The sequence below is a fragment of the Solanum tuberosum genome, unplaced genomic scaffold, assembly GCF_000226075.1.
Source record: "Solanum tuberosum cultivar DM 1-3 516 R44 unplaced genomic scaffold, SolTub_3.0 scf00118, whole genome shotgun sequence".
NCBI classification, from domain to species: Eukaryota; Viridiplantae; Streptophyta; class Magnoliopsida; order Solanales; family Solanaceae; genus Solanum; species Solanum tuberosum.
In genome coordinates this window covers 729,608-742,973 of record NW_006239043.1, presented here as the reverse complement: position 1 = coordinate 742,973, position 13,366 = coordinate 729,608, and the positions used below count along the sequence as shown (strand labels likewise).

Below are 13,366 nucleotides of genomic sequence, written 5' to 3'. Positions count from 1 at the left end.
TTAAAAAAATGAATTATGCTATAAGTCACCTTGAGGGTTTTTCTTCTACATGGTGGGATAAAATTGAAAGGGATGCTTTGGTGAATAAAAATTTTGTTACAAATTGGAATGACATGAAAAGAAGAATAGAGAAAGATTTGTGGGTCAAAATTATGAACAAGATACACTCAAAAAATATTACAATCTTCAACAAAGAAGCAAGAGTGTGGAAGGGTATTATGAGGAGCTAGAGCATACTAGGCTTCGAGCTAATGTCAATGATGGAGAGATGAATCTTGTGGCAAGATTTATCTCGGGCTTAAATAAAGAGATAAGGCAACCATTAGATTTGCATCGTCTTCCTACTTTATATGAAGCTTATCAAATGGCACTCAAGGTGGAGGGACATCAAAAGGAAAACAAATCAAGAGTGCAATCTTCTTCTTCTTCATGGGCAAAAAATAAAGAAGTTTGGAAATCATCTCCTACTTGGGACAACTCCAAAGGTGCAAAGCAAGACTTCAAGTCCAATTTTGACAAAGCCAAACCAAAGACGGACTACAAGGATTTAGGTAACAAATCTAAACTTGAAACTCCATCTAAAATAAAGTGTTTTAAATGTCAAGGATATGGGCATAAAGCAAATGAATGCCCTAATAGAAGAACTATCATTGCATTGAATGATAGTGGTTATCAAACGGAAGATGAATCTAAGGATGACCATAGAGAGGATGATAGTAGAGATGAATTTATGGGAGAAGGGGATGGAGAAGAAATTAACGATGATGGAAAACTTGTTCTTGTTGTAAGGAGGAGTATGAGTGCTCTAGCGAGGGAAGATCTTGATCAAAGGGAAAATTTGTTTCATAATTGGTGTAGGGTTCAAGAGCAATTATGTTTCTTTATCATTGATAGTGAAAGTTGTGCAAATGTTGCTAGTGTATCTATGGTGGAACAATTGAAACTTCCAACAAGAAGGCATCCAAAACCTTATAGGTTGCAATGGCTCAATGAATGTGGTGAACTCAAGGTGACCAAGAAAGTGTTGATAAAGTTCAAGATTGAAAGCTACCATAATGAAGTGTTTTGTGATGTTGTACCTATGCAAGCTTGTCATCTATTGTTGGGAAGGCCATGGGAATATGATGTAGGGGTAAAACATGATGGAAGGTCCAATAAATATGCATTTGTTAAGGATGGTAAAAAGCACATTTTTAACCTTCTTTCTCCTTTTCAAGTGGGAGAGGAATATAGAAAAATGGGAGAGTTGAAAGAAAAAAAAGAGAGGAGAGTAAGGGAGTGAAAAATGATAATTCAAAAGAAGGAAAAAGAGAGGTTGTGAGCTCAAGTGAGAATGAATTATCACAGGAAAAAAACAAAAGGTCAAAGAAAAAGGAAAGATGTGCATGATTTTACAAAATCAAGAGAGCATGAAAGAGATAAACATTGAGGATGATACTTAAGTCATACTTATTAAACCTAAAGCATATTCTTTGCTTTCTAATAGTGAACTAACATCTTTATCTTTGCCAAGTGTTGTTTCTTCTTTGTTGCAAGGTTATGAAGATCTATTTTCGGAAGAAATGCCTAGTGGAATGCCTCCTTTGAGGGGAATAGAACATCAAATTGACTTTGTACCGGGTTCTCAGCTACCCAACAAAGCCGCTTATAGGAGCAACCCTCAAGACACTAAAGAATTGCAAAGACACTTTGAGGAACTTTTGGAAAAAGGATTGATAAGAGAAAGTTTAAGTCCATGTGTGGTGCCCATAATTCTAGTGCCCAAGAACGATGGTTCATGAAGGATGTGTGTAGATTGTCATGCCATTAATAGAATTACGGGTGTGGCGAATTCGAGGACGAATTCTTTTGAAGAAGGGGAGTGTGATGTAGATCAAAGTGACACTACTTCAAGGAGGCCTTTCACAAGGAGTCAAGCTAAGGACCTTCAAGCATTGCAAGTTTTATGGATGAATATGGAACCTTTGGAAGTCTCCAACATAGAAGACTTGAAGATATTTAATATATTAAGTGTTCTACCATTTTAATTACCTTGTAATTTTAATGAAGGGCAATTGAGTCTTTCTTCACTATTTTAGCTTTTAGTATAAATAGTAGATATTAGGGTTTCATAAGTTTTTAGTTTTTGGACATGTTATGCCTCTTGTGAGAGTTTGGAATCCGTTTGTTGAACTTCAACATTTTGTCCTAGAATTTGCAAGTAAGGTTATTACTTTCTTGAGGATTCTAATAGATTAGATGCTTTTATTTCTCAATTAAGTGGTGTTTTTGGTTAGTTCCACCATTACATCTCTTAGTTGCTTGAATTTAATTGTGTCTATCTCTTTTATCTATCTTTTTTTTATTTCTATTTTATTTTTATCTTCTTGTTTCACATCAAATTGGTATCAGAGCAAGGCCAAAGAATTGTTCCTTTTACCGGGACATCCACATATCTCCTTACATGCTCGACCATCTCAGCCTCACTTGGTAGCTTGTATGTAAAATGTGTAACATTTCATATAGCCAACCACAGGGCTGCTTGACTCGACTAATATAACTTCGTGCCTAGTAGGCCAACTAAGTTGGTAAAGCATGACAGAAGTGCATGCATCAATTAATTTGAGACTACTATTTAAGCCATATCCACAATGCGTAAATGAAAATGAAAAATAAGAACTAGGGGAAAAACTTACTCACACTCGGTGTTGCTACCAAATCAATAAATTGATGTGATTCAGTGTAAACACTCGTGCATGAGTAAATTTCATACATGATGTTGTATACAATAAATTTTTTAATGTAGCTTGTATGTAAAAAAGAGAAAAAAAAAAAATCTCAAGTGATGTAATAACAAAGTAATTGAGTCGACTACTTGACTTTTGGGTTTCACAAATAGTATATTCATGGACTTTGTTTTGGTATGAAAGGAAGTGTTCCACTGCCAAAAAATACAGCTATCTAGTTTACGAAATACGACTAAAATATACACTAATATACACATTTATTATCTATTATGTATATGTTTTGTATATACTATTTATACACGGTATACGCAAACTAAATAACCCAAAAGATATTGACCTATAATTTTGCCAAAAATATAAATAATTCTAGAAAATGTTTTCAATTTTTTTTTTGTCATTTATTCATTTTGTCTAATTTAAGTGACACATTTTTTTATATATATATATCTTGTCATAAATAGAATATCACTTTTTCAAATTTAAAAACCATTTAACTTTAATTTTTTTTCTCTTAACCAGATGATTAATAGCTACACAACGTTTCGAGTCTTGTTTTAGATTTTAAATTTCAAAAAAATTACTTCCTTTTTAAAATTTCATGCCCGATCAAACACTGCAACATAAATTCAGACCAACATAATAATTATTCTAAAATCATATATTATTAATCTACATTTATTCCGCGTATATAATACATAAGTTCCGGCATAATTATGAAAATTTCAAAACCATATATTATAAATGAACTATATACTATGTTTTTATGTGGAAAAGTCACAACAAAGATAAAATATTACTCCATATAAAACATAGTTGAATTTCGAACCACAAGAAAATGGCAAACTGGAAAGTACTATGAAATACGATAAATGTACAACTAAGAGTAGCAGCCTCGCTTCCAATTGACTCTATATATAATAAGTTCATTCATCTAAGTTTTTTTTCGCAAAATTGAAGTAAGACAGTTAAATTGAAACGGAGGGAGTAAATTTTATACTATTTTACTTTTTTATTCTTTAAATAGGACATATTCCTGCCTTTTTCTCTTCAAATCTAGTTTAAATTTCTTTCTTTTCATCAAGATTTTTTGAACTAAAATGGCTTCTTCCATTTTCTCTCTTTCTTTTGTACTCATTTTCTCTTTGTACATCAGCTTAGCTTCTGCTGCAACTGCTCCAATTGTTCCATATCTTGATGGTAAGTTCTACTTCTTTTAGCTGCTATAAAGATAAGTAGTGCTTAAGTTTTTATGGATCTGGGAACCACTCAACAAAAAATTACATTGTATATAGAAGTAATTTTTCAAATTTTTTTTAATGGTTATATATATGTTTGGAATCCTCCGAACATAGGATTAGAGGTTGACTCAGTAGGTTAGGGAGTTACAAAATTTACTTTGAGGTTTCGAGTTCAAATCCAGGATGCTACATTTTTATTTTTCAAACTATGTTAGTGAAAATCCTGGATCCGCTACTGATGTAGACTATACTTTGAACTTTGGAGTAGCAAATCAACCAAGTTGAGGTTGTAGCCAACTTTTGGACTTTAGCTTGATAAGATAATTTGAGCATTTTTGTATTTGTATGCATTGATTTGATTGGCAATACTCAGATTTGTTTGAATGTTATCTCAAATGTACTATAAACTGTGGTGTGATAATGACAGGTCTACTGGAAAATGGCGATTTCGAAGAAGGGCCAAAGCCATCAGAACTAAAGAAAACAGTGATCATTGGCAAATACTCCTTGCCTGAATGGGAAATCAGTGGTGTAGTGGAGTGGGTATCAGGTGGGCCCCAGGAAGGGGGGTTCTACTTCCCGATACCTCGTGGGGCCCACGCGATCCGACTTGGGAATGAGGCTTCCATCTCTCAGTATGTAGAGGTGAAGCCAAACACTGCATACTCACTCACATTTGGAGCCACTAGGACTTGTGCTCAAGATGAGGTCCTTACCCTCTCGGCTGGAGACACGTCTAGTGATCTTCCTATTCAGACATTGTACAGTGCTGATGGTGGTGACACTTATGCTTGGGCTTTCAAAACAACATCTAATTATGTTGAGGTCAAATTTCACAATCCTGGTATGCAAGAAGATCCAGCTTGTGGACCAATTCTAGACCATATTGCAATCAAGGAATTGCCTATGGCTACATATACTAAAGGTAAGCCTACAATACATTGATAATTTGTACCATATGGCCTTTTCTGAGAGTGGTCTCCTTAGTGATGGTTCAAGCATGTAAAGAGGAGGATGTGTGGATGCCCTGGTAAAGAGGTACGAGAGGTTGGTCGTAGAGGGGTAGAGGTAGGCCTAAGAATTATTGAGGTGAGGTGGTTAGGTAGGACAATATGGAGCAGCTTCAGCTCACCGAGGATATGAGTGTGGAGGTCGAGAATTAGGATAGAAGGTTAGTAGGTAGTTGAGTGTTTTGCTTTCTCATTCCCGGAGTATTCACATTAGTCTTGTATTTTCGTATGCTTAGATTTCTATCTCTATTAGTTGATTCATTAGCCTCGAATCTCGATTATTGTATTTTCTTGTTGTTGTTCCTGCTTATTGCTAGTGTCGTTTTTTTCATCTCTTTTGTGCCGAGGGTCTATCGGATTCAGCTTCTCTACCTTCTCAAGGTAGGGGTAAGGTTTGGTGTTGTTGTTGGCCTTTTCTGAGACTACTCTTTAAAGTATGTTCCCCTTAGTCCAGTGGGCTAAAATTCGCCTTCAAACATAGTTGGATGAATTTTCCTTTCAGCAGACAAATTCAGCCCAGTAAGCTAATGTGGACAAAGTTTAAACAGTGGCCTCAAAAGAAGCAACAATAACATATCTAGCGTAATCCCATGAGTGAGATCTGGGGAGAGTAGAGTGTACGCAGATCTTATCCCTACCTTAAAAGGTAGACAGGTGGCCTCAAAAAAAGCGATTTGTGCAAACGCCGAAAATTCTTTCAGCAGAATGGTGCATATTTAATAACTTTAAAAATCAGATCCTGATGCAATGCAATACCTTTTTCCTGGTTATGTATGCAGGTAACTTGGTGAAAAATGGTGGATTTGAAGCTGGTCCGCATGTATTCAAGAACTTCTCGACAGGGGTGCTCGTCCTGCCTCTGAAACAAGACAAGTACTCACCAATTCCGGGATGGATGGTTCAGTTTGCAAAACCAGCAAAATATATCGACTCGAAGCATTTCTTAGTACCTTCAGGAAATGCAGCTATTGAATTAATAGGAGGAAGGGAAACAGGCATTGCACAGATAGTAAGGACAGTCCCCAAACAATTCTACAACCTGACTTTCATCATTGGCGATGCAAACAATGACTGCCACGGAACAATGACAGTCCAAGCATTCGCTGGCAAGGCCAGTACACAAGTTTCATTTGTATCAAGTGGAAAGGGATGGTACAAGACAGCAAGCCTCAAGTTCCGAGCAGATAAAACTAGGACAACAATAGCTTTTTATAATCCATTCTATCACACGAAGGTACACGACTTTGGTCACATGTGTGGACCTGTCATCGATGATGTTAGTCTCGTTCATGTCGCGAAGTGAGCATACTCAGAAAAGGTCAATTTCAAGATAAGTTCTGTACCATTGTTTTTATGTTTGTTTAAGTTGTTCAGTCCGAAACAAGAATGATATATCCAATAAAAGTAGTAAAATCCCTTCATTATTTCCTTCTTGAAGTCACAAAGTGCCTAATCATGTATTTTCTTGGTTCCAAATCCGACTATATGATGAAGAAGCGGAGATTCATATAGCCAACCCCAATTTGTTTGGGACTGAGGGTGTAGTTGTAGTTGTAGTAAATTGGTCTTTGATGATAATCAATTTGAAGATAATATTATGACAGTTAAACCAACAACAACAACATACCCAGCATAATCCAACAAGTGAGATGATTACATAGACCTTACCCCTATCTTTGTGAGGTAGAGATGTTGTTTCCGCTAGACCCTCGACTCAAAAGAAGTGTAATCAGAACGATCGCAAAAAGCAAGCAGCCTATGGTTGGCTGCATGAAATGTTACACATTTTACACACAAGCTACCAAGCTCTCTTAGCAATGTTCTGTTTAAAGCATAACACTACAATTCTTTTGAAGCAATTTGAAGTTACATCAGAAATATAGCTTATTTTACCATAAAACAAAGTACGTAGCACAATCAAGACTGTGAAACAAGCAGATGGGAAGAAGAAGTAAAAAACTGGAAAATACACAGAAAATGAAACATGATATAACCAACCAAGTTATGAAAGAAGCAAAACTCAAGATCAGTCAGTTGTCGATCCTAAGTACCTTCAGGTTTGTGAGGCAACTCATCCCCTCGGGCAATGAAAATGATTTACGGCACTTGGAAATTTCAAGTTTTTCAAGTGCAGTAAGATTTTCCAGCCACTTTGGCAGTGCTGCAAAATTCAGGCACCTTTCCACCCTCAGGTATTGTAGAGTAGCACTAGCACCTTCAAGCCATCGCGGCAAAGTAACTAACTCTGGTAAACCAGCAAGTACCAACATCTGAAGGCTCCTAAGGCAGTGAACATCTTTTGACTCCAATTCAGGTAAGCCTCCGATAACCAATGACCGAAGCATCCTAAGTCCTTCAATATCTTGCCACTCCAACAATGTAAGCTCTTTACAGTCAACAATCAACAGATTCTCTAAAGTAGTAAGGTGTTTCATAGCACTTGGAAAAAAGGTCAGTCTTGGGCAACCGATGATTGCCAAAGTGCGAAGGTTAGTCAGATGTTGCAGACCTTCAGACAAAGATACGAGATTGTTGCAGCTGTGAATGTACAAAGAACAAAGAGATGATAAGCAGCCAATTGCTTTATCAGGAAAACATGCTTGCTTGGTGGTTATATATAAGTGTCGTAGGCTGATCAAATTTCCAATATCTTTAGGCAGCCCTTCAAGTTGTGGACAATGAGAAACTCGAAGTGTCTGTAAGCTCAGCAGCTTGTTAATCGAATCAGGTAATTCTTTAATGCTTCCATTGGAACTTACATCAAGATATCTTAAATACTTCAATTCGCCAACAGAGCTAGGCAGCTCATCGAAACATGAATCACTGATATCTAGCACCCTAAGTTGCATGAATCTTGCTATGCAATTCTCAACAAACATTGTACTCGTCGGCCCTAATCCATCAATGGAGAAGGATATGGTCCTTAATGCCTGGTTACTGACAAGGGATGTTGGCAGTTCCTTGCCTGACAAATCATAGTCAGAAAACGCCACATGTCTGACCTCATCAGAAATGTTTTGTATGTGAGAATTTACTGTACAGAATTCAACCCCTGCTGCTGACAGTGCAAGATCATGTACAAGGTCATGCATTGTACAGATTGAAGTATAAACGGAACGATATTCTTCAACGTCTTGAAAAAAAGATCTCGACAATAACTCTCGGAAATGTTGAATCGCAACGTGCTCAAGATCTTCTGATTCATTAGACTTACTAATGAGACCTTCTGCTACCCACAGCTGTATAAGTTTATCTATTTCAATCACACAGCCCTTGGGAAATATTGAGCAGTAAGCAAGACAAACTTTGAGATTAGATGTCAATTGCTCATAGCTCACTCTTAGGGCAGATGAAATTTCGCCATTCTGATTTGAGTTCCACCCACTGTGATTGTTAACTATACTCCACTCCCGTCTCTCAGTTTTCTTGCGCAATGAAGATGCTACAATCATTAAGAATAAGGGATTTCCCTGACATTTACGCACTATCATTCGCGCAATCCAAACGAGATTTGGATGGTCCACTTCTTGACCTTGTTCAAATGCCTTACTCAAGAACAAAGTAATACTATCTTCATTTAACAAACCCTTCAAACAGTAAGCAGGAACCGTCCCCATTATCAAAGCTACTTCCTTTTTCCGAGTAGTTACAAGTATCTTACTTCCACAAGCACCCACCATCAACAACTTCTTCAGTTCATCCCACTTCACTGGGTCCTCATTCCACACATCGTCTAACACAATCAAATAATTCTTTCCATACAAAGTCTGATGAACTAGATTCTTCAGTTCATTCATATCAAGTTTCTCACATAATAAATCTTCTCTAACTGAATTCACAATTTGTTCTAATACTTCCTCTACTTTAAACACGCGAGACACGTGAATCCACAAAAGCAGTTGAAAATGACTAACTATCTTTGGATCATTGTACACAAATTTTGCAAGAGTAGTTTTTCCAATGCCTCCAACTCCAACAATGGGATATACAAAAAGGGTTGCTTCATTTCCTGATTTTAAAAGTGCTTCGATAACGGTATCTCTATCAATGACCCTCCCCACAACACCAGAGTAATGTACAGATACACGAGTACGTGAACTGGCACACCTTCCTTGTGCAGTAACCCAGATGGGAAAGGAGTCCAACTCAACAAGTTCAATCTTTTCTTCAAAATCTCCTATCTTATCCAATTTCTTTATGAGCTTTCGAATTTCAAGACACATTCGATTTCTATAAGCAAAATGGTTTAATCTACCGGAGAAAATTAAACCACGCACCTTTGATGATGTCGAACTAGGAAGCAATTGGTTTTTGAGAGACCAAATTTCATACTTGTCAATGACTCGTTCAGCATCATAACAAGCAAGCTTAAGCATCTCAGCTACCTCATGACTCAATGTAGCAACTCTTTCTGTTACAACAAAAAGCTCTAGTTTTATGAGTTCAGAATGCATATTCATAGCCCTTGCAATGTTAACAACAGAGTTCACTTTCACTAGAAGCATATCTAGTAGAACCTTTGCATCCTTGGCGATGGAAAGGAAAGTTGAAGATTCTTGAACAAGATCCATAAAGAAAGGTTGGTCTTTGGCAGAGGAAAGTGAGAGAATGTTGTTTTCAACTTTGGGCCTAATAATTGATCTCTGGAAAAGGTAGAGTATACGCTTTCCACTGATAATCGAGAAACAACAAATAGTAAATAAAATTGAAGAAAAAACTACAAGAGTAATATGCAAGGGATAACTACGGACTAACCCTCTACCATAATCCGTGCCTCCATAGTGATAGTTTGAAAAAGATGACAACCTTACAAACTAGGAAGTTTCTTTGCATCAACAAAATGGAAAAAAAGAATAGTCTACTTTTCTTTAGGGAAATGAAATTAATGGGAAATTTGTGCCAAAGGTATATGAGACCCACATTCCATTCCATTTCCTTTCATTTTCTTTTCTCATCCATTTTTATATAATTAATATTTTATCTCGCTAAAAATCAATGATACCATTTTTTATTTTGTTTTTTCGATTTGAAAGATACAAAGATTTAAAACTATATGGGTAGTTGTTTATCCAATAGAAAAGTAACTATCATAAATATTTGTCAAATTAATACGGTGTTGGAACATTACCATAAATTTTAGGATAAATATTTTTAACTTATATATAATTAATATTTCATCTCATAAAAACCAATGATACCATTTTTTATTTGAAAGATAGAAATAATTAAAATTATATGGATAGTCATTTATCCAACAGAAAAATAACTATCATAAAAGTTTAATTACCCTTTGTTGATAGAATTATATGAAAAGAAAATAAATAATTTTTACTTGTATATCCAATTGGTATATTATATTTTTACTAGCATTAAAAATAAAATAAAAAATCTCTATAGTAAGTTATTAAATGATATTATATCCAAATATAAAATCAAGTATATTAAAATATAATTATTAAAAGATAAATTAAAATTATAAATACCAAATTTCCTAATAAGATATACAATCAATTATTGATTTATAACTTCCTTGCACATTAAATTTATAAATATATTTATAGTTTCAATTATTTATTTATAAGAACTCTGTATGCATAATGTAAATTTTGTCTACATTTGATATGCTTCGTTATATATATTATCTCATAGAAAGTGTAAGCATAAAATTTTCATGATATGTTGGGTGGTAGTGATTTATTTTAATATATAAATAGTTGTCATGCTTTATTTTTGAAAAGGTAAATCACATGAACTTTACTCAACATTTTAAGATATATTTTTATCTCATATTAATATGAAATGACTTTATAGTATTTTTTGTGTAATGAATATCTAAATTGTATTTTTAATACTCAATTAATTTAATTAAATTTAGCTTTAAAAATTAATCAAATTGAAAAAAACAACAAAGTTTAGTGTAATGCTAGTGGTACTTTTTACCACATCGGTGGAAGACGCATGATCTTTAACATTTATAATGCTATTAGTTAGAGCATTGGTAGAATAGAGTAATTACATATAGGTTGGGCATTGGGTAGTGGGCTTGGATTAAGTTAGTGCAATTAAGTTGAGTAGACTTAGGATTATTTTAGTACAATTAAGTATGTGCCTATCAGCCTATGTGTATGGAGTGTCCATAACGGATCGTTTCGTAGATTATATAAGAATAATTCTAAATAGAGTTGTACTAATAATGTTTGCATTAGTAATGCATTTAAGGGGTCGTTTGGTAGAGTCTATAAGAATAAATCTAAATAGAGTTGTATTAATAATGCATGTATTAGTTATGCTTGCATTAATTATACATAGATTATTTTAATGCATTGTTTGGTTTGATGCATTAAAAATAGTATGTAATGCATTAAAAAATTATTTACAAAGATACCCTCCACTATCATGGTGGAAAAGATGTAAAAAAGGTTTTGAGGGACAATTGGGTCTTTTATCATTTTAATGCATGCATTAAAATCATTGCATTGCTAATGCCTAGAAATCCATGATATTAGCAATGCACACCTTAATACACAATAGAGTGTTAGTTATACATATGCATTAGTTATACATAGGTTGAAAAAAAGTACCAAACAAGGTACTAGTAATATACAAGGCTAATACATGCATTATTTTTCCTAATACGCTCTACCAAACGACCCCTTAATGTATGGGGTTCAAGAACAAAATAATTAATTAGGAGAGATACTAATTATTAATTAATATTGTCTAGAAAAAATTCTTTTTTGTTAAATTTTTACAAAAAAAAATCGGTATATTTTTTGCAAGAAAATTCCCAAGTAATTTACCTGCAAAATATAAATCCCTAGGTAAATTACTTGGGAATTTTAAAATTCGCAGAAAAGAATTACCTAGGAAGGTTTTACCATCAAATTTTATTTGGTAGGAAAATCCGCAGGAAACTTAGATTCTTGCAAAATTTTCATATGTAATCCCTAGAAAATCCCCATGTAATCCACATTTTTCTTGTAGTGTAAATTAGTGGGCCTACTAGGCACAAGTCGAGCCAAGCAGACATATTGTGGTTGGCTGCATGAAATGTTACACAATATACATACAAGCTACCAAGTGAGGCTGAGAAATGGTTCGAGCATGTAAGGAGATGTGTGGATGCCCCAATAAAGAGGTGCCAGAGGTTGGCCATAAAGGGGTAGAAATAGGTCTAAAGAGTATTGAGGTGAGGTGATCGATGATTAGGCAGGACATGACACGGGTTCAACTCACCTAGATATGAGTGTGGAGGTCGTTTAGGATAGAAGATTAGTAGGTAGTTGAGTGCTTTGCTTTCCCATTCCCGGAATGAAATGTTACACATTTTACACACAAGCTACCAAGCTCTCTTAGAAATGTTCTCTTTAAGGCATAACACTACAATTCTTCTCCTCAATTTGAAGTTACATCAGAGATATAGCTTATTTTACCATAAAATGAAGTAGCTAGAGTGCCACTTGACAGTCAAGATAAGAACAATTTGTATACATAACAAAATCAAGACTATGAAACAAGAAGGAAAAAAAAATCTGAGTAAACTGGAAAATACATTGAAAAATAAATTTAAATTTTTTGACACGCCCATTTTGGTTTTTCCTCAAATAAATGATGAGGCAAAGGATGATGTTGCTTTTCCCTTAATTAGAGGTCTCGAGTTCAAGCATTGTGTATGAAATTTTTTTAATAGGCAATATATCTCTCCGGATAAAGCCTACACAATGCAAATCTAAAATAATCAAATTTTAATGCAGATATCGAATGCAAAACAAAATATCAAAAAATAAATATTATACTAAAATAAAATTATATTAAGAGTTAACTACAAGAGTAATATGCAAGAAACAACTACCGACTAACCCTCTACCATATTCCGTGCCTCCATAACATCCTATCTACATATAAGAAAAGAAAAAAGACAGTTTGTGGGTCATAGTTTTCTTGGTGGAAAAATATGACAACCTTACAAACTAGGAAGTTTCTTTGCATCAACAAAATGGAAAAAAAGAAAGAGACTTTTCTTTAGGGAAATGAAATTAATGGAAAATTTGTGCCAAAGGTATATGAGACCCACATTCCACTTCCTTTCATTTTCTTTTCTCATTATTTTTTTCTTTCTCCTCACAACTCTTTCTTGCATTTTTTTTTTTCTACTTGTTAATTCCTAATATAATTTTATTTTTGTATGATATTTATTATTTTATTTTTAATTTTGCATCCGAATCTGCATTAAAATTATACTATTTCAGATTTGTATTGTATAGGACTTTGTTCAGAGAGATATACTGCCTATCAAGAATTTTTCATACTCAAAGTTTGAACTAAAAACGCCTAGTTAAGCGAGACAATTTATTTTTTTACAAGAGTAATATGCAAGGGACAACTACCGACT

At 34.5% G+C, this 13,366-nt stretch overlaps 2 protein-coding genes across 2 annotated transcripts; one reads left to right on the top strand and one right to left on the bottom strand.

The window, feature by feature from the left end:
* The first annotated feature begins 3,791 nt into the window (after window positions 1-3,791).
* Window positions 3,792-6,411, top strand: LOC102578783 (uncharacterized). The gene is made up of 3 exons (XM_006350132.2): window positions 3,792-3,923; window positions 4,392-4,889; window positions 5,754-6,411. The coding sequence occupies exons 1-3, from the start codon at window positions 3,824-3,826 to the stop codon at window positions 6,275-6,277; spliced, it is 1,122 nt and encodes a 373-aa protein (XP_006350194.1). The 5' UTR covers window positions 3,792-3,823; the 3' UTR covers window positions 6,278-6,411.
* Window positions 6,412-6,891: 480 nt separating this feature from the next.
* LOC107061128 (disease resistance protein RGA2-like) lies at window positions 6,892-9,545 on the bottom strand. The gene is made up of 2 exons (XM_015309910.1): window positions 7,026-9,545; window positions 6,892-6,933 (listed from the first exon to the last, which is right to left on the bottom strand). Exons 1-2 carry the CDS (start codon window positions 9,543-9,545, stop codon window positions 6,892-6,894), a joined length of 2,562 nt encoding a protein of 853 aa, XP_015165396.1.
* Between the last annotated feature and the right edge of the window lie 3,821 nt (window positions 9,546-13,366).

What these genes read in the sequence shown, in the direction of transcription:
- LOC102578783 (XM_006350132.2), top strand. Translation starts at nt 3,824, where the DNA reads ATGGCTTCTTCCATTTTCTCTCTTTCTTTTGTACTCATTTTCTCTTTG. An exon ending in AATTGTTCCATATCTTGATG is followed by an intron (nt 3,924 to 4,391) that starts GTAAGTTCTACT and finishes TGATAATGACAG; the next exon opens with GTCTACTGGAAAATGGCGAT. An exon ending in TATGGCTACATATACTAAAG is followed by an intron (nt 4,890 to 5,753) that starts GTAAGCCTACAA and finishes TTATGTATGCAG; the next exon opens with GTAACTTGGTGAAAAATGGT.
- LOC107061128 (XM_015309910.1), bottom strand. Translation starts at nt 9,545, where the DNA reads ATGGATCTTGTTCAAGAATCTTCAACTTTCCTTTCCATCGCCAAGGAT. An exon ending in GTTGCCTCACAAACCTGAAG is followed by an intron (nt 6,934 to 7,025) that starts GTACTTAGGATC and finishes TGTATTTTCCAG; the next exon opens with TTTTTTACTTCTTCTTCCCA.